The sequence below is a fragment of the Pseudorasbora parva genome, chromosome 3, assembly GCF_024679245.1.
Source record: "Pseudorasbora parva isolate DD20220531a chromosome 3, ASM2467924v1, whole genome shotgun sequence".
Lineage (NCBI taxonomy): Eukaryota > Metazoa > Chordata > Actinopteri > Cypriniformes > Gobionidae > Pseudorasbora > Pseudorasbora parva.
This window is the reverse complement of record NC_090174.1, coordinates 19,297,286-19,317,564: the sequence shown is the minus strand read 5'-3', so window position 1 is coordinate 19,317,564 and position 20,279 is coordinate 19,297,286. Positions and strand designations below refer to the sequence as shown.

Sequence of the window (20,279 nt, the reverse complement as noted above, 5' to 3'; positions counted from 1 at the left end):
CTTACAGCTGGTTTGTGTAATTTATGCATCATTAGTGGTACCAAACAAAATAGCAAAAATAACATATTGAAAATGTTTACCAAACACTTTTCCCATCTGCCATTGTTCAGACAAAAACGTAGCATGATGCTGAAAGTGTTAATTTTTGCGGAAATCAACCTAAAAATGATCTACTTATAATTCAAGTATTTTAACATTAAAAAATACAGCAGCTTTTAAGGCTGTTCTGTGATTTTGCATCAAGTTTAGTTTAAGCTGGAGAACTTGTTCAAAAATTGAAACATGTAAACGTGCTACTAAAGGAATCTTCAAGAGGAGGTTAAGGAGCTGCAGGAAAGAAAACAGGACCAAGAAAACACTCTACAAGAAGTAGAGGAGGTCATTGCATGTCAAGATGCAAAGTTTCAAGATGTCAACAGAAAGCTGGATAGAGCGACTGACAGGTGCAAATATAATTTCAGTTAATCACTGAATGCATAAAATTTCTATCCAATGAACTTTCTGTCTCTTGTATATAGACTGGAAACTGTTGAAAAAGAGCTCAGGGAGACTCAGAGCCTGGAGATGAAACTCCTGCAGAGCTGCAGAGAGACAGAAGACAGCCTAACACAACGCAAAACAGAACTGGACAAATTCAACACTCAGGTAACACATGTCTGTAAAGAAGCAGCACTTTACTGAGTACAACTCTGAAAATCACCAATCAGTATCACATACAAAGCTTGATTTCATTAAGATTTTTTAAAGAAATTCCCTGTTGAATAAACTAGCATATATGCTGGTTAGGTATGTTTTGTAGCATGGCAGCTGGTTTGAGCTGGTTTATGCTGGTCCTTAGTTGGTCATGAGCTGGTTTAAGTTGGTCCTGAACTGGTTATATAATCTGGTCCCTGAGCTGGTTATATAAGATGGTCCAGAGCTGGAGCTAGTTTCTTAGGACCAGTTTAGGACCAGCACTTGACCAACTCAAACCAGCTGCCATGCTTCAAAACATTTTCAACAGGGTAGATACTTTTATTAAGCAAAGACTCATTAAATATTTAAAAAATGTCAGTAAATACATTTATAATGCAACAAAAAATGTATAAATGCCCATCAAAAACTCCTGGAAAAAAAGCACTTTCTTTAAGCAGCACTACTACTTTCAGCAGGTAATAAGAAATGTTTTTTAAACATCAAATCAGCATTTTAGAATGATTTTCGAAGGATCATGTGACACTGAAGACTGTGACAGCTTTGCCATAAAAGGAATAAATGAAATTTTAGAAAATAGAAAAAACTTATTTAAAATTGCAATTGTTTGCAATTGTGTTTTACTGTAAATCGACCCAAACTTTTTTTGAACAGTATTGTCTAGCTGTAAGGTTTCAGTGTGGGTTTCTTGTGTGGGGTACAGGTGGTGTTGCAGCAGGAGGAGCTTTCTTTGCTGGACAGGAAGCTGGAGCAGTGGAAACAGGAAGAGGAGGTGTTGAGAGTTAGTGTAGAGCAGCACAGGCAGGGCCTGTTGGATGTGCTCACACAGGGAGATGAGGACGCCCAGCTCTTACACCAGCGCATTCAGGTTTTTAAATGTGTAAAATATTAGTGCAGTGTTTAAATATTTAGGAAAAACTTTTTATAAATATTTATGAACGTTCTGAATAATGTGTAGGAACTCCGGGTGGATGTGCAGTCTCTGGCCGTGCAGAAGGGAGAGCTGGACTCTCAGCTGTCCGAGAGAAAAGCCAGACTGGCACAGTATAAGAAAGATCAGCAGCAGGAGGAGGAAACCCTGCAGAGCCTCCGTTCAGCCATCAAAAAACACAAAGCAGGTCTGTAACGATGGAGTGGCCAGTTTGACATGTCATGGCATCATTTTAAACATCATTTGTTGTCTGTCTCAAACAATGGTGTGAGTTGCAGACGAGAGGTGGAAAAGGGAGTGTTTTGGAAACTTGCTCCATTGAGAGCTAATCCTATGCTGACATAAAAATAGATAAAAACTCACCACACCTTCAAAAAGTCCAAAACAAGGTGCATAAACTGAAAAGATCCAAATAGACAAAGATGCAAAAGGAAGCCTGCACACTCTAATAATGAAAAAAGCCACTATAAATGGCAAACATTTTGCAGCAATTGACAAATTACAAAAATGAGTCTGAATGAGTGGGGGAAAGAATGAACAGTATCCATTTGGAAATATTATGGTTCACCCAATTAATGTAGAGAACTTGTGTGTTAAGAGCTAAGGCATGTGTTGGAAATGATCCAGTTGGAGACTGGGGAATTAGAGGGAGTGAAGCTGCAGCATAACCAGAAACTGGACCAGTTGGAGAAGAGCCAGGAAACACTACTAGAGGTCAGTCCTAAAAAATGTTTTGTCTTCACCTTTACTGTCTGTGCTGACATTTGATGTGAAGTTAATTATGTGCATTTCCACTGCACAGGTTCACGTGGAATTGCAGCATGTGCAGCAAGAGCTGCAGGACCAGCGTGGGGAGGCTGAGAGACAGGTGAAGCTTCTGGAGAAAGAGAGAGCAGAGCTGCACACCCTCCAACAGAAGAGCCTCGACCTGCAACAGCAAACAGACAAAGAGAGGAGCAGCCTGCAGGAACAGTGCAGAAACCTGGAAGCCAGGCGCACGCATGCTCAGAGGTAGCATATGGAAAAGTCAACAAAAAATATCTAATTTCTTTAAATTGTATGTACAATCTTCATAAACCTTCGAGACATATCGGAAAGACTGCAGCATCTGATTAAGCTACTACTTTGTTGTTAGCTAGTATTATCATCATGAAAATTAATATGATTTCAGATTTATCCACCTTTAAAGTCCACGCAAGTTAAAGTTTAATCAATGTTTGGTTGATTTATGTCTTATTATATGTTTATTTCGATCAATCATTTACAAGGGGTTCTTCTTGTCTAAGTGGGCAGGTCTTCTCCTGAATAATCAAAAATAACTTATGACTTTTACTTTACTACATTTGAAAGACAAATATCGTACTTTTTACTCCTCTACATTTCTATCTAGGTTGAAAGTCGTTTCTGTAGCAGCTCTGAAAGTCGGTGGATGATTTTTTCCTTCTTTAAAAGTTTTTTTGTTAATGTTGTTGTAGACAATCAGAAATCACTCTTATAGGGTCATATACATTTTCCCAACTTTTTTTGAACACCGATCAGTTCATAGCAAAATGGAAGAAGACGGTTCTTAGGCACAGTGTGTGCACCCATAGCCATCCTTTGAAGGTATGTTTCAGTTTAAAAAAAAATCAAGATTAGTTTAGTTGGCATACACTTGATGCATGTCTTATAAAACATTAAAAATATAAACGTCTGGGGAAAAAAAAAGAGTAAAGTTGGGAGAATATCAGATGTGTATAAGTGTATTGGATCCGTGCATTCGGCCTTAAAGTGACAGAAGCTTTGTAAAGAGCTTTGTAACTTATATACAAGTATTTAAATGAGTTTAAGTTAGCCGTATGCTAGTATGTCAGATGGAGCATCACTGAATGGCTTAAACCATTATGACAGTGTGCATTTATACAACAATAATAAAATAATGCATTGGCATAAAAAAGAAAATTTACTTTTGATACTTAAGTACTTTTGAAAACAAATACTTCTGTTTTTTTACTTAAGTAAAAATCTGTTTTTACAACTTTCACTTGTAACAGAGTAATATTTGACCAGTAGTACTTTTACTTTTACTCAAGTAATAGAGTTATAGAGTGTACTTTGTCCACCTCTGGGTGGCTTGTAGGTTAGAGTCCTCCTCAGCATTAAATGCTAGAATGAGACAGTCTAGTAAGTTTGCATGGCTACTGTGTTACACATGTTCCCACCCCCACAGCCAGGACACAAAAATGCAAATGCATAACTTAAATACATAAATTAAATACAACTTAATTTTGAAAAAAATGCTTTAAAGTTAAAAATCAAGCAAAGATCTTTATATTACCTACCTTTCTATTAATGCAGTACAGTAAATGACAACCATCTGTGGTAGAGCAGTTCTGAAGGGTAAAGTAGAGAAAAGCTGGCCATCTTAGCAATTGTGCTTCACTCCTGGATAACTGACAGTGGGCAAAGAGGTGGGACGTGGCTGGAGCTGAGGTGACGTGATGACTAACAGACAGCAGTCAAATGGCTATCCACCCGTCACTCAAATAGGCCATGTCCTTAATTATGCAGAACTTTAAGGCTTTATATAATGTAAACGAATGTTTACATTATATAAAGGTTGGGCATTTTAGCATGGGGCTCAATGGCCCTCATTTATCAATCTTGCGTAGAAACGGGCGTATATGTTGGCGTAAGATTATGCTTACACTCCTGTCACCGCCTGATTTATGAAGCTGTGCGCACCTCTGCAATCCAGGTGTATGCAATACTTGCCCTTGATAAATGCCGCGGTTGAAAACGATCATCATTAGAATAACATGCCCCTATATATTCAAGTCTCCGCCTCCCCCACGCCCTCATTTTACGCCATGGATACACGGAAGACGGCAAAGAAGCAAAACTTCTCTGACGTGGAGATCGGGTGCTTCTCAATCATCTTACTAAGTCCACTAGTCAGGGCAGTGATTAGGGCATAAGTCAATGGACTGACTCCCTGATCAGTGCCCTGATTACAGAACTAGTGAGATGATTGAGAAGCGCCCATCGAGCCGATCACCAGGGAAGTGGAAAAAAGCGAAATTGTTTTATTTGGGAGTTTAAAGAGTGGGATTAAAGGCACCCTCAAAAACAATTTATGGACCTAAATTACGAGTAACAGTGTGGGGGTGGAGAAGTGCACTCCAGCAGTTTAAATAGCAGTTTGGTTGAGAAATTATCACAATGCATTATTTTACAGAACAATGATTTTGAAATTAGCATTTAATGTTGTATCACAGCACATGTAGGTAGGCTGTTGGGGTGTACGATAGTGATGATGATGATGTGATGTGGAGTACCATTCATTCACATTAATAATTGCATGACAATTTGTAAGATTCTTATTATTATTATGATTTTTATTATTAATGACGCTTATTGTTATTTAGAAGAAGAATGTTGTTATTATTTATTTTATTATTATTATTATTTAAAAGAAGAAAAATGTCAATTTTATTATTTTGACAGTCTGAATTATTTTCAGTCCCAGTCCGTGCGCAGCTGCCGGGCCTAACCCCGAACCGTCAGGTAAAGCGCACAGGCTCGCAACTGGAGGAATACATGCCTTCAAATCAAATGCTTGGTATCACACAAATTAAACATTTAAGTCCATGTTGCACAAAAATAAACACTGAAGTTTATAATAATGTTCTTTTTTTTTCTTTTTTTTACAGTGGGTTATAATATAGGCCTAGCATATCTTTGTCAGTGTGTTTTGTGGTGTTATTGTTTTCCTGCGCATTTTCACACTAACTCAAACGTGCGTACACCACCTCCTGAGCTGGCGTAGGATTTGAGCGTGCCGTACGCCAACGTCCATATTGATAAATCTCAAAGTCACCGTGGGTTTGGGTGTACGCAAGGTGTACGCTGGAAATTTGGTGTACGCACTTTTGATAAATGAGGGCCAATGAGATTCTGCTCCCTTCTGGAGCCTGCCCCTTGCGGCCAATCAATGTATTGCAGTTTAAGTCCCTTCCGTTTTGGCTTCAAGAGAAACTGAGAGAGGTTGCCGCTTAGTTCCACTCCAAATTTTATGCCTTTCTCTTGCTTACTTCCCCCCATCTTGTGGACCTGAATGTGCATCATTGCTTATGTTGCATGGGTGCCCACTACTGGCAGAACTCGTGCATATGATTTAAATTAAAAGCCCTTGATCACTTGGAATTTACTATGGTGCCATGTTATTTAAACTCCTTAAAGAGATACTTCACCGCTTTTTCATATTAAACTATGTTATTCCCTTAACTAAGACAAGTTGATACATACCTCTCTCGTCTCAGTGCGTTGCACTTAATCGCTCTGACGCGCGGGGACGATCTGATAGCATTTAGCTTAGCCCACTTAGCCCAGTTCATTCATTAGGTACCAAACAGAGATCAAGTTAGACGTGACCAAACACCTCCACGTTTTCCCTATTCAAATACAGTTACACGAATAGTTGAACGATCAAGTATGGTGACACAAAATAAAACGTGCCGCTTTTCTATTCAGATTAAAAAGGAGAAATATAATGTATGGTGGATCGCACTTCTGAGAGTACTTCGACTCGCTGCAGTAAAAAGTCCCGGCTGAAAAATCCTTCCTCACATCAGGATTTTTCACCTGGGACTTTTTACTGCAGCGAGTCGAAGTACTCTCAGAAGCCATGAGAGTACCATAGTGAATGAACTGGGCTAAGCTAAATGCTATCAGAATGTCACAGCGCATCAGAGCGATTAAGGGCACGCACTGAGACATGAGAGGTATGTATCAACTCGTCTTAGTTAAGAATAACATTTAATATGAAAAAGAGGTGAAGTATCCCTTTAATTGTTTTATCCACCATTCAATATGCTTATAAGTTGTTAGAGAAAATATTTAAAATCTTATAGGTATATGAGCTGTTGGAGAAAAATAAAATGACACAAATATATAAATAGTATAAACCTTGACTGTGAACATAAGGTAGCTGCAAGTATTATACAATTAAATCTCAACATAATTAATATATTATACACTATTATGCGATTCATTCTCAAAATAATATATCACAAACTACATTCAAGCGTGATCTGCTATGACGTCACAATCAACTTGAATTATATATAGATATAGAGCTGTTTGAAGTGCATATTAAAGTAGACCTGCTCCCTCTGTCAAACTCAAGGGGATGAGGGCCTATGCCAATAAACTTCCCTCGCCCACCTGACAAAGTAGAACTCACTTCAAAATGGGGGCAGGGATTCCCTGAGGGGAAGTGCTTTTGGAAGTTTGCAAGTGTATGTCTAAAAGCGAAGTGGAACATAGCCATCCCTTTGAGAAGCACCCCTAGAAACTTTCAGTCAAGGATGTTTGGGGCAGGTTAACGCTAAACTCTATAGGGCACTGGCCCTCCCGGGACAGGATTGGACATCCCTGAACTACATGATAAGCAAGAGCTAGTTTTCTCCAGAGCTGCTTTATAGCTTATTTGACTTGAATTGAATCAACATTGAACTGCCTCAAAGTTAATAACGGCATTTGTCTTCTGTATATCTGCTTATAGCTTAATTTAACTAATTTTATAATTGGTAAAATTTACAGCTATTGAATTCTGTTTGCTTTACTGATCATGATATTATTTTCCTGTATATCACTGTAAAGCTGCTTTGTTTATCTTTATTGTATAGCATTATATAAATTAAGGTGACTTGACTTGGTTTCAGGTGTTTGGAAGCAGCAGAGACGAGGTCTAGGGCAGCAGAAACAGAGCTACTCAGACTACAGACTGAGCTGGAAAAACTACAACAGGACCAGAAACATGCACACGATCTGCATCAGGAGATCAGCAGAGACATGACAGCCACGCAGCAGCAGCATGAGGGTATCCACTCAACAGCCTTACTTTAACTTCAGCTCTTATGTGCTTATTTTAAACCACTGTGAAACTAAACACTCTAAACTGCTTGTTTTTACTCACAGAGGAGCTGAGTAGACTGAAGAATCAGCTGGTTGAATCTCAAACACAGTTAGATGAAATCAGAGAGGTGAGTTTATAGCAAAACATTTAGCCAAAAAACCTGAAATGAAAGTTTATTTATTAATAAAATAAAACAAATAAAAACGTATATATATATAAGAGTTTTATATAAATAAAAAAACTTATATCTAAATTATTTTATGATATTAGATTATTTCTACGTTTTTTATTTATTGCCGTTTTTTAACAATTAAAACCTTTACATGAGCCTTTACATGAAACATGATTCTTTCAAGTACTGTTTCTTTCAACATAGCTTCTGGTGTTCAATCATGTTTCTGAACAATCATGTTTCTGAATGTTGTGCTATAACTAGTAGTAAAGGGGAAGAGATCTGATCTGTTGAGACTTTTTTTCATATCAAAAATAACAAAGCACAAAGTCTATTACTATTAAAATGAGAAATCAGTATTGTCAACCCAACCCCAGCATCCACACAGCTGACATGTTTACCTGTTATAGCTCATGCACATTTTGTACACTAAATAGATGCTGACAGTCAAAACCTGCCATTAGAAAAGCGCTAATTGAACTTCACCATTTCCAAACTAAAATTTCTGTGCATCACTAAATAAGTGTTTCTCTTGATCATGTCTAGGAGGTGAAGGTTGCAAGAAGGCAGCGGGAAGAGCTTGTGAAGCAACAAAAGGAGCAAAAGGCTGAACTGCAGGAGAAAGAGGAGAAGATCAGGAGGAGACAACATAAGCTAGACCGACTGGGGCAGCAGCTGGAGGAGCTCAAGGCTGAAGTAGCCATGAAACAGACACAGCTTGAAGAACATGAAAAGGTAAAGTGACTCTATTTTTTCATATACCATTTTTTCAGATACTTGAAATAAACACAAACTAGATGTTGAACGTTAGACGTGTTAAGGCCTTCTCACATCAAGGATGTTAACTATAATGATTTCTCTAAAGAGTTTCAAGGATAGTTTTAAAAATCATTCTGAATATTGAAAAATAGCAACGTTTGCACCACAGCTGATGATAACAGTACACAGCACGATACAGTTGGAATCACTCTCAGAGCGATTTTATCCAGCTGATGAGCGATAAAAACATTGACAGACACTCAGAATCCATCCTGCTGTAACAAGCTCAGGCATTTATAGTGACATGCTTTGAATAAACAGAACAATATCGTCCGCTGGTATGGATGCTAATATAGCTATCTTTATAGTTATTGTTCTTGGTATGAATAAGCCTTTAAAAGGTACGGTTCACCCAAAAATGAAAATTCTGTCATCACTTACTTATCCTCCAAAAATGTCATTATGGGTTTCTTTTACAATCTCCGTTTTTATTTATAAAGTACTTGTATTGGCATGTTTGTGTTTACATACAATTTTGCCAACCCATTATATGCAAAACAAGTTATGACAAGCAAGAACAAGAACAAGAAACATATCTAAGTAATTAATAATAATAAGATTTAAAAAATATTATAATGAACCTATACTAAAATGTACAATTATGGTCTTTGATTATATTGATCAAGGCAGTAATTGGATTCTGAGTGTGTGCAGCTTAAAAATGAATTTTGCTGCAATTGATGGCTTCCCCAGAAACATCTGAATTTGATCAGTTTCTAAATAACTGAAAAACTGTTGCAAGAGGTTAGAGAGTTTGTCAAAGTATTTCTCTCTCACGTTTTTTGGCCTTAGGGACTTTATATGGATGTACAAAAAATATTCACGTCTTAAGTTGCGGTAACATTGGCCAAATTTAGCAGGAGAAAGGTCATTTGTGTTCATAAGTGAAGATGTATGATGCGCTGCTTACACAGAAGTTCAAGTTGGACTTTCAACCCAAACAGCATCTGTTGGTTAAAACTGCAAAATTTGCGTGACCAACTGAACCTATTATGCAACTTGCAAACAAAAATTAGAAAACTTTTGCCCTCACACTTATTTCCCAGTTGAGTGGATTCCTATAAAAATGACTGTTTTTGACATGAGGGTGAGTAAATGATGACTGAATTTTCATTTTTGGATGAACTAAACTTTCAAATTCTTTTAAAAACCATTATTTCTATGATATGATGTAGGTGATCATTTTCTGGGAGTAATGAAGTTATCGTATTTGTTTCTTGTGGGTAGATGATGATGGTACATCAGCAGCAGAGCATTGATCTAGTGCAGCAGCACAGGCTGAAGCAGCAGAAGCTGCAGGCAGTAGACAGAGCTCTGGCCCTGAGGCTGGACCGGATGGAGCAGGTTGCACCCGCAGCAGCTGAAATGGACCTGCAGAGGGAGCACAAACAGTGTACTGCACTACAAGAGCAAGTGGATAAACTGGGTGAGCTACATTACCATGTGTTCCCTTACATTTAGCCTGGTGAGCAGAGAGCGAATTGCCTTTAAGTACTGAAGTGTGAGTGTGTGTTCAGACCAGAAGGTGTGTGAGCGGAACATCCGACTCCAGCATGCTGTTGAGGAGACTCGTCGCCTGCAGGATGCTGTTCTGTCTGACAGGAGCAGCACTGAAGGACAACAGGAGGCCCAGAGGAACCACAACCGCACAAACAAGCAAAAACTGTTGGGAGTGGAAAAGGTGACCCATTAGTAGTACACTGGCAGTTTAATGGCCACTGGCACTGTTACATAGATGCTATAGAACACCATTGAAGAGAAAATGTACCCCCAAAAAAAAATCTAAATTCTGACTTACTTTCTTCTGAGCAACATGATACATGATCATTTTAAGAATGTCTCAGTTTTCTTTCATTATATCACACATAATATATTCTGGTATATCTTCATGCAGTTTATTCCAGTGTTGTTTTAGCATTATTTATATAGTTTTATACTATTTATGCATTTTTTTGAATGGCCTATTTTTATAGTTTAATGTGCTTTTGTCATTTGTATAAAAAAATCCATTTAACTTTCAAATTAAGTTAAAACATAATTATATTTTATTACTTCCACGTGAACTTATTTAATTTTTAGTTTTTCATCTAATATTTCATCTGCTTTATTTCAGTTTACAAAACATTTTATTCATAGTTTTAGTTTAGGTTATTTATAACAACATTATAAATTTAATTCAGCTGATAATTTAGTTTATAGCCGACAGACTAATTTGAGCTTGTTTCAGGAGCGTGTACGGCTCCAAAGGGACCTGCTGACTGTGGAAAAAGCTGCTCAAGAAAACCATAAACAAGTCAGGACACTGCAGGAACAGCTCAGCACCATTTCCCAAGAGCTGCTCTGCCTCAAAGACACGGTACAAACAGAAAATAGTATTGTTACACCACATCTGTTTGCCGTTATAGATCTGTTGTAGATAAATATATTAGTTGTTCTACTTGTTTAGGCTGTAATTATTTCTGAAGCATGTGATGTTACTGTACACGGTTGACATGACTGTCATGTGCCTCTTTCAGCTGCAGAGCCAAGAGGAAGGAAATACACAGCTATGTGAGATTAAGCAGAGCGTACACTCCATGAGGTCACAAATGAAAGCGGAGCTTGACAGTGGGGTGAGGGAGCTGGAGTCGCCCTCTAGCGTGTCCTCAGACACAGACAGCCTGAAAGAGAACCATCCTGGTGTTAAGCTCTTTTTGGGGAATCCAGCATACAACACTAAGGTTAGCCTTTTCATATGCGCCTCTTAAGGCTGATTTATACTGCTGCGCTGGACCTACGCCGTATCCTCTACGCCGCAAGTTACGTGTTGGTTTAAACACGTAATTTATTAGGGGGCCAAAAAGGTTGACAACCACTACTCTAAAGTAGCATTTACTCAGCATTGTATCACTGAACAGTCTGATTATTCTATCCATGGAACACAGAGGGAGCTCTAAAATGGATAAAGCACCAAAAAGTAGCTCTCATGCCCCTTTTCTTTAACGCTTAAATGTATTTTCTGCTTCTGCAGTTTCAAACCTGGCGCATTTGCAAACTGTGTTTTGTTAATCAGTTGGGCTAATGTTGTTAATTTGCTACAAACAGGATGAACAGTGGCGAGGGGACGCACTGAGAGAAAGACTAAGGCAGCAGGAGGACCACCTAAAGGTACAGCTAAGTTAATCAGGATCTCAATTTTTTGATCATTTGATAAAGTATTCTTGGAGGGCCACTATCCTACAGAATTTAGTTCCAACCATAATTAAGCACACTTGAACCAGCTAATCAAAGTCTCAGCATTTTCTACACTGTAAAAAAAATATTTAAGAAGTTACCTGGTTGTCTTAATTTTAAGTTTATTGAAATTAAAAAATTTAGTTAATACAATTAACATTTTTGAGAATTGACATCACCCTTTATTCAAATAGTATTAAAAGATTTTGTAAGCATATTGCGTAATTGTTTTATTTGTAATATTGTAGTGAAACATGCCACATTTTCATGATTTATCACAAAAACAATATGTATTTTCTGTGGTTCAAATACAATAATAATTTGAGTTTCTATTTATTAAACCATTTGCAGTCCTTGTATTAACTCAGATTTTTGATTTCAACAAACTCAACATTTTAAGGCAACCAGGTTACTTACTTTTTTAAGTTAAACTAACAATATTTTTTTTTTACAGTGTATGAAAAATGTCTAACATGGTGGAATAGGTTTGAGTTTGCAGGACATTGGCCCTACAGGAACAGAATTAGCACCCTCTGTAATAAAGTAACAAACTTTATATTAAGGTTTTTTCTGAGAAGATTTGAGATCTTTGGGCTTATTTGAGTGTTTGTCCATGGTTTCCAGGTTCAACTGCGCAGTCGAATGTTCTCCCAGCAAGAAGCTCTGAGTCAGCGCAGACTGCAGACTGAAGGCAGCATTCAGGGTCTGCGCAGACATGTTGACAAACTGGACCAGCTCATCGGCAACTCTTCCAAAGACCCCTCTTATTTGATTGACCTGGAATCCCTGTAAGGGTTCAGAAACGATCATCAACTGGTAGTTCTGTATTGACATAAGGAAATATTTGTACGTACAGAATAGTAACTATGCAGCATTTATAAAGAAGGAACTATCTTCCATTATCAGATTATAAAAGCAGGTGGTTACAGGAGTACAGTCCAGAGAAGCAGTTTTATTAAACCCCACAATTCCTCAAGACTGTCTCAATGACTTCCTGCTTTAGTTTGGGTGGCATCCACACGTTACTAACAAGGAAACCGAATGAAACTCAAGGTAAAAATAAGATGGTGAAGTTATTTCTCTACCTCTGATATGTTGCTATATGAAATTATTTTTAACAAGACTGTTACGTGCCTTTGCTCATGTTTAAGTAGAAAATGGCTTGATGTATTGCTAGTGTTTACAGTGGAAACTGATGCAGAAAGGAATGTTTCATGTTTCATCATGTGATGAACAAAAAGAGGTTGTGCTTGGAATGCAATTTGTTCCATTTTTACATGACTTTTCTATTTAAAACAAAGATATGCAGAGTATTTATTACAGCACTTCTTTTTATATAGTTTGTCTCAAATCAAATACAACTTAAAGCGAGTGTGCAATACAAAACCTTGTTTCTTGTCCAGTTTCTTATGTTCCAAGACGCATCTCATTATTGCTCCTATACAGTGATCAATCGCGTATGTGGACAAAAACTCAAGTCTACAGTATTGTCTTTATTAACATAATTACAAATAAAAGTCACTTACAGTCAGAAGACATACTTGCGTTCAAGAGCAGAAGATTAATTTTTGCAATGTCATTAAGATGTGAAAAAAGCAAGACAGTAAAAACAAAAATTAAAAGTGGATTTTCAGTTTACAAAACAACATCTAAAATCTACCGTAATACACAATTTTTTATAGAAAAATCATATTTGGAGTGCTTGGTTTTGCCTTTTTATCGGTCCACTGCAAATGTGCATCTATGGAAAAGAAAACTGCTGGTTGTCGCATCAGCCCATTTTAAGTTGTTTTTTTTTTTCAATATTTATCATGCTGTGTGGCCTGTTTGTTACATATTCATAAATTGTAGGGTTTTAATAACTCCCATTGGATTGGGGGGAGACCATGATGCCTGTAAAAGCAGTCGTATCGTGCATCATGCTTAAGAAACCTTCAAGAAACTCAGCTCAGCGCAAAAGATGGTCAGTGTTTGGAAATCAATTTAATGGAATGTTTTGAAAAGGCAAAATCTCTATTACAAGTGAATCGCTGGAATTATTTTGATAAAAGCTACATAAGGGATTATGAATAAAACGGGCAGCACATCAGAGTGAACAAAAGCAAATCATAAGGCAACTGAAATGATCAATGTAAAAACAATATGAATATCTTGATATGATGACGATTTGCAGGGCCTGGAGATTCAGTAGATGTTTCTCCTGCTGGTCTGTTTCTTAAGCTACTGTGATGTTGAAATATTTACAGATGCTCAAAAACAGCCCGAAAGAGGATCTGAAACCTCGTCGACTTAAGATTTAACACAAAAACAGCTCCAGGCCCTCGGAAAAACCAAATCAAAACTGCAAAGTGCGGAAAACATTCTTCAGGACCTAAAATGTGTCCCGTCCTCTTCAATATATTACTATAACAGTTACTAAGTTAAAATAACTGTCTGAAACAACCAAAGCCATAGCTGATTTTTTTCTTTACAATGGACCTTCCTTTGAGATTCTTCTCAAAACAATACTAATCTTGTATAGTACATGTATATTATTTCCTGAATAGGTACAAACAGGGATAAATATTTGGTGATTGAATGTGAACTGCAAAAACTAATTTAAAACAGAATACAATATTTCAGTTTTAGATTTTTAACAAAATGTTACATACAATGTTGATGCATGTCCTCCTGATCACTTCAACACGAATAACGTTTGCCAATATTTCCGTTTCATTTACATTACTCTAGAATTCAGACAGCTCCTGTACATGAGATGTTTAGTTTATAGTTATGCACATCACGTCTGTAAAGGATAAACTCAGCATTTCTTCAGTTTATCGACAATCATCTTCTCTCTTCAGGATTAGTGTTCAGTGGAGGAGCTGTCCTCCCTTGAGTGCTTAATGAGAGCACTGGGAAGTGTGCGTATGAGAAACAAGCAAAACAACTGAGGGAAGACAGAGGAGAAGGGGAGGTGGGAAAGAAGAGAGCATGAATTATGTTACACCTCCATCACGCAGAGCCATCTAGCCCCAGTCTCCATGAGCAATCATACTGGAAGGGGAAAGACTTTTACATACAGAGGGAGGCAGAGGTGGGATCTGGGGTTGGGGGAGGAATAGAGAAAGAGAGAGAGTGAAGTCTCCATGGTCATTAACAGCTGCAACCCTCCTTCTGGGGCTGTGCGTCACTGCTGAGCCGCCCACCCTGGGGCGCGGTAGGCTTATGCTGGACCCCTGACTCGGCCGCATTCAGGTCCAGGCTGCCGTCTTGAATGTTCTGGTAGATCTTCTTTGCGGCTTCAAGGAAAGCATCCTCCACATTCTCACCTCTGTTGGACAGACATGTGCAGAGATGCTAAAGAGAACTGAAATGTCGCTGGGAATGTTACAACCTAGATGCTCTGATAGCTGATGTTCTAAAAGCCACTTACGTTTTTGCACTTGCCTCAAGGAATAGCAAACCTGTTTGAAGATTGTAGATGTAAAAGTGAGTGTAGAGTGTGAACCAATTTATCATTGTGATCTGAGCAATTCAGTTAACAACAACAATAAATGGACTAAATCAGGAAAAATGTTTTGTTTATTTTAGCATTTTCATTTATTATTTAAATATATTAATATTAATTTATTAATTGAAATTACAACTGCCATACCGTTTTCTTCAGCAAACTGCTTGGCCTCTTCATACGTGACATCACGCTGGGCTTCCAAGTCTGCTTTGTTACCAATTAGAATGATCACCTGAGGAAAGATTCAGATTGTCTTACGCAGGCTCAAGTTTGGTCTTCGTGCAAACCACATCTGCAATTAAAATATATATGAAGCCCCAACACCATTTAGAAATGTAAAAGCATATTCCCCTGGTTTCAAAAACAAGGCTTAAGACTAGACCAAGAATAAAATGCAGTTTTAACTGAAAGCAACTGGCTCTGACATTTCTTAAAATATATAGAGTTCCATTATTTTGTCTCAAGATGCACAACACTAATGTTTTTATCCACACGTTTATAGAAGCTAAATCCCTGTCTATGAAACAGAGCCCATGCATACTAAGGCCCAATCCCAATTCTATTTTATGCCCCTTGAAACAGATTGGTAAGGCATAGGGGTGAAAATATTCCCCCAAGAAATGGGAGACCACTACTACATCATTTATTTTATTATACATGTTCTGTAACATTTAATCAGCATGAACAGCAGTGAAGTGCGTAGGCTATATCTAACAGAAATCAGGTGCAAGATTTTTAAAACTCATTTTCAGTTAAAAAAACGTATGCGCTATCGAGTTTCATAAAGCAATACACAATGATATAGAACTGTTCTCTTTTTTTGTTAATTGTTCCATTCTGTGCAGTTCCGATCCGAGCCGGCATGGATATGGGTTCGTTTTCTACTGTGGTGCTGCGATAATGGAGCTCTTGGCAATGTGATACAAAACTGCTCAGTTATTGCCTTGGAGACGCGAGAGTTTACAGACAATCCATGATATAAATATTGACTGCATTATGAAGAATGACCAGATCTTTTTTTAACTGTATTATAAATGTATTAATTATTAGTTCTCATCACTCAAATGGTTGTCTACAGAGAAACTGGCATCCAGGCAACACAGCGAGTGATCGATCCAGAGTGGCAACATCACTACATGCATTCTCGCAGCATGGTAGTCAGAGCATGCAGGGAAATTAATCATTCACCTTCATTTGTAGTGTGGTCCCGAAAATCATTTGAAGGGCTACCTGATCCTTCCCCTTACCCCTTCAGACAAAACAGAATCAAGACACCCCTACCTCTTCACGTGAACACACAAAACGAAGGGGTAGGGGAAAGTGAAGGGCTAAGGGGTAAAAGAGGGATTGGGCCCTAGTTTGAACTATGTTATTGTTAAAACTGAGAGATCTTACAGTATTGGGGTTGGTGAGATTCCTTGCATCAGTCAGCCAGCTGCTGAGGTGGTTGTACGTGCTTCGCCTGGCAAAAAACAACACAAATATTCTTCTTGCTGCTTACATAATAACAATCGCAGTTCAAAAGAGCATTAAACATGTAACCTCAACGCGATCAGAGAAGAATATTGGTCTACCTGGTGATGTCATACACCATGAGGGCCCCCGCGGCTCCTCTGTAGTAGCTGCGAGTAACAGCACGGAATCTCTCCTGCCCTGCCGTGTCCCAAATCTGAAGCTTCACCTTCTGCCCACTCACTTCAATTATCCGTGTGCCAAACTCAACACCAATTGTATGAGGACAGTCAGCCATAACTAAAAGACAAAAAGTAAAATAACTTTTTTGAAGCTTCCTTGTTTAAAATAACAGCAAAAGCTTTGTAATAAATAACCAACATAAAAGGATAACGTGGTATGTGGTCAAAATGATTATTATTTTTTATATACACAGATACTGAAATACTCTTTCAATGCTCTTTTTTTTGTAATATCGACACACCGATACCAGCTATGCTTTTCTCTCTCGCTCTCTTCTCTCTGCTGCGCTGCGTGTTTCAGAGCGTGGCACGGTTTTTACACGAGTAGCTCATGATCGGGTGTTTTCACCATCTCAGAACAGCTCAGTTCACAGTAAATGCTGCAAACTCTATCCCTGCATGTTGTTTGAGTTTAACATGCATCTGGGAATGCAATAAGCAGCAGTTACTTTGTCACAATTGCATAATCTCTATTTTTGTGGACAGATGATTGCTGCATTTCAACAAAATGTTTTTTGGAAGTATTAGTAAACCGGTTGTTAAAAAAATAAAGGGCTTCTGGACCCACTTTATATTAGGTGGCCTTAACTACTATGTATCAAATTATTAATTTAAATGTTAGTACAATGCACTGATTGTGTACATACTTGTCTTTACATTGTAGTTACATTAAAAAAATTACCTGCATATAATTACATCTGTAATTAGTTTCTAAACCTGCCCTTAAACTTATCCATACCACCACACCTTTCCCTAACTTTACCCATATCCCACCTCAATATCAGCAAGTGTTTCACGATACAATATGAACACAATAAGTACATTGCACTTATTTTTTGATGCAAGTACATAGTAGTTATGGCCACCTAATATAAAGTGGGATCTGACTTTTCTACAGTTCTCTGCCTAAATAAAAGATTTTAGGGTTTAACTCTTGCAAGTGACGATATTAAGGGTGTGTTTACACAGCAAGGATGTACTAAAAATTAAAAAGTTGTTTCTTTGTTTACAGACAACAATATCAAAACAATTGCCATTCACATGGATTCATATTAACTAAAAATCCTGTATTATGCATGCCAGGCCAGTAATTGGCAATGTCACTTTGTAAAATAATACGCATGCACATATTAGAAATTCCAGTGTCATGACAAAAATACATGCAGTAATAGCCTGTGAATAAGCATTGCTAAAGTTGCAGTAAGTGATTTTTTAAAAAATGCTGTTGAAAAGTGGACTGAAAAGAGCACCAAAACACACTTGTGGCCAATCAACAGTAAGGGAGGAGAGAGCTCAGTGCAAAAAACAGACATTAGCAGAACTAAAGCAGACTATTTAAGCTTAAAGAAGGGTGCTTATGAATGCCCCCTTTGTATCTGCTGTGCGCCCTCAATGCACACTTCAGCTGAGCCCGCAGGTTCACAAGCTAAGCAGATAACTTCTACCCGGCAGTCAAACCGGCACGATGTTGTGAAAGTGCGGACTCAGAAGAAGACCATGAGGGTTTAGGGGGCATTTGGGACAGGGCCTGTGAGAGGGGTGAACTTTTGTATACCTAATTTTTTTTAAATTATATTTAGCCTTAAATTTCTGCATAATTAAGGGCGTGGTCACTTGAGTGACAGGTGGATTGCAGCTGCTGTCACTACAAGCAGTTTGTCTGATGTCTGTTAGCTCCACCCATTCCACCTGTTAGCTCCTCTTTGCCCATTTTCAGTTATCCGGGAGTGGCACGCTGCCAAGATGGCAACGGGTGCACTTAAGGCTCCAGAAATTCTCTTCAGAAACCAATGACTGACATCACTAACACAACGTCCATTTTTGTTTTACAGTCTATGCACGCAACTTGTATTACCATAGTAACACAAATTGCTTTCATTTATTGATGATGACATCATACCCTCAGGCGGCAAGCACAGCAGATTCTGCCATAGTCATTGCTTGTGTTGCATAGTGTGTATGTGAAAGTGGGGGCAGAGGCATCAAGAGAGGTGTGTGATCCTTTGAAGTAGGGGTGCGTTTGATTTGATGATTTAAAATATCAACAGCGTTTACCAGAAATCGCTTACTGATTCCTTGTTTATTCATACCACCTTTGGCACTTACATTTCTTTTCTGTGAACTGGTGGAGTAAACATGACTTTCCAACCCCCATGTCACCTATAAAGACATCAAATAACCGCACACATATGAGACAAACCAAATGTCCAAAAATTACTTAAATATGCAAAATCTATAAAACACACATATAAAAAAAAGTTTAAAAACACATAAGTGCACACATTGTGGAAAACAGACTGCTCACTTACCAATAATGATATATTTGAAAATATAGGAATAGTTATATGGTGCAGTCGTCATTTTTGCTTCTGGAAAACAGAAAGAAAAATGATACAAAGCTGAAAACGACGCATTAACTCATAACCAGTCGAGATAAATCAAATTTACAGCATTCACAGCAACAAAATGATACCACATTGACAGCAAACAAGCAGCACTCAGCTGACTGGCTGTCCTACTATTGTCTAAAGACACATTTCCCTTTTTCTCCACATGATCACCTAACGTTAACCTCGGCAATGAGAGATCAGGAAAAGACACATTCAGGATAACAATTGTGTATAGACGAAAATTAAACAAGATAGTTATATTAATCGAAATGTATACAGGCACAGCGTAACGTGACACTTAGCTAAAGCAGCATAAACACTACTGCAACACTACAATCAGCCAGCGCCATGACTGACTAATCAGCTAATCACACACTCCTGTCAAATGTTTCACAGCTATAAGCTAGACCAGGCCTAATATAATTTACTTTAAATTAATGTTTTAAGGCGTTATGCCAGTAGCCCTTTCGTTTCCGTGTCGCATTTTACACGATAAACGTGTTAATGTTGATCATTAAAGGGCTAGCTAGCGTTAGCTGACCTCGCGTTGAACCAACCAAACCCAGAGATGCTAACGCTAACAGCTAACGTTACTCCCAAAAATTAGGCACGTAAAGCGTCAAAAACGGTGTCAGTCGTTAGTATCAAGCAATTCTAAAACGCAGTGTGGTAGAAATAATCTTGTGATGCGTGTATCCTTTACCTAAAATATAAATTCAAGTGGTTTTTGGAGGTTTGGGTTGGTTATCGGCGTATGTGAGCCGTCCGGTTGCTTTCTTCCTCTAAAAGTGCTGCTGCGATGAAAACAGTGAGAGCAGCGACCTCTACTGGAGCAACAGCACACTGCAGTCACCTCTCTCCTGGAGATACGATACACACACTCATATGACCAACTACGGTGCTTCCTCAAAAATGGATGAGAAAAATAATCGTTCAGTTCAGGAAAAAAGCACACCAAATATGAGATCATATATT

At 38.1% G+C, this 20,279-nt stretch overlaps 2 protein-coding genes across 4 annotated transcripts in view; one reads left to right on the top strand and one right to left on the bottom strand.

Moving 5' to 3' along the window:
• cntrl (centriolin) overlaps nt 1–13,059 on the top strand; it is a 48,646-nt gene extending 35,587 nt beyond the window's left edge. For all 3 annotated transcript variants that reach the window (XM_067438002.1, XM_067438001.1, XM_067438003.1), the window contains 15 exons: nt 303–443; nt 519–645; nt 1,397–1,561; nt 1,652–1,811; nt 2,223–2,338; nt 2,427–2,635; nt 7,330–7,487; nt 7,586–7,650; nt 8,242–8,430; nt 9,742–9,940; nt 10,032–10,195; nt 10,742–10,870; nt 11,031–11,234; nt 11,599–11,661; nt 12,352–13,059. In XM_067438002.1, coding sequence (XP_067294103.1) covers nt 303–443; nt 519–645; nt 1,397–1,561; nt 1,652–1,811; nt 2,223–2,338; nt 2,427–2,635; nt 7,330–7,487; nt 7,586–7,650; nt 8,242–8,430; nt 9,742–9,940; nt 10,032–10,195; nt 10,742–10,870; nt 11,031–11,234; nt 11,599–11,661; nt 12,352–12,519 — 2,257 coding nt within the window. In that variant the 3' untranslated portion in view covers nt 12,520–13,059. The remainder of the gene's footprint in view (nt 1–302; nt 444–518; nt 646–1,396; nt 1,562–1,651; nt 1,812–2,222; nt 2,339–2,426; nt 2,636–7,329; nt 7,488–7,585; nt 7,651–8,241; nt 8,431–9,741; nt 9,941–10,031; nt 10,196–10,741; nt 10,871–11,030; nt 11,235–11,598; nt 11,662–12,351) is intronic.
• A 632-nt stretch (nt 13,060–13,691) lies between these two features.
• On the bottom strand, nt 13,692–20,149 carry rab14 (RAB14, member RAS oncogene family). Its single transcript, XM_067438005.1, has 8 exons — nt 20,008–20,149; nt 19,224–19,283; nt 19,021–19,074; nt 16,795–16,972; nt 16,616–16,682; nt 15,365–15,452; nt 15,143–15,173; nt 13,692–15,040 (listed from the first exon to the last, which is right to left on the bottom strand). The coding sequence occupies exons 2-8, from the start codon at nt 19,273–19,275 to the stop codon at nt 14,863–14,865; spliced, it is 648 nt and encodes a 215-aa protein (XP_067294106.1). The 5' UTR covers nt 19,276–19,283; nt 20,008–20,149; the 3' UTR covers nt 13,692–14,862.
• Between the last annotated feature and the right edge of the window lie 130 nt (nt 20,150–20,279).

Excerpts from the sequence above, each read along its gene's own strand:
- rab14 (XM_067438005.1), bottom strand. The coding sequence starts at position 19,275 with ATGACGACTGCACCATATAACTATTCCTATATTTTCAAATATATCATT. Across the intron at positions 15,453-16,615 it reads ATCTCACCAACCCCAATACT|GTGATCATTCTAATTGGTAA; the intron begins GTAAGATCTCTC and ends ATCTTTCCTCAG. Across the intron at positions 15,174-15,364 it reads GCAGTTTGCTGAAGAAAACG|GTTTGCTATTCCTTGAGGCA; the intron begins GTATGGCAGTTG and ends ATCTTCAAACAG.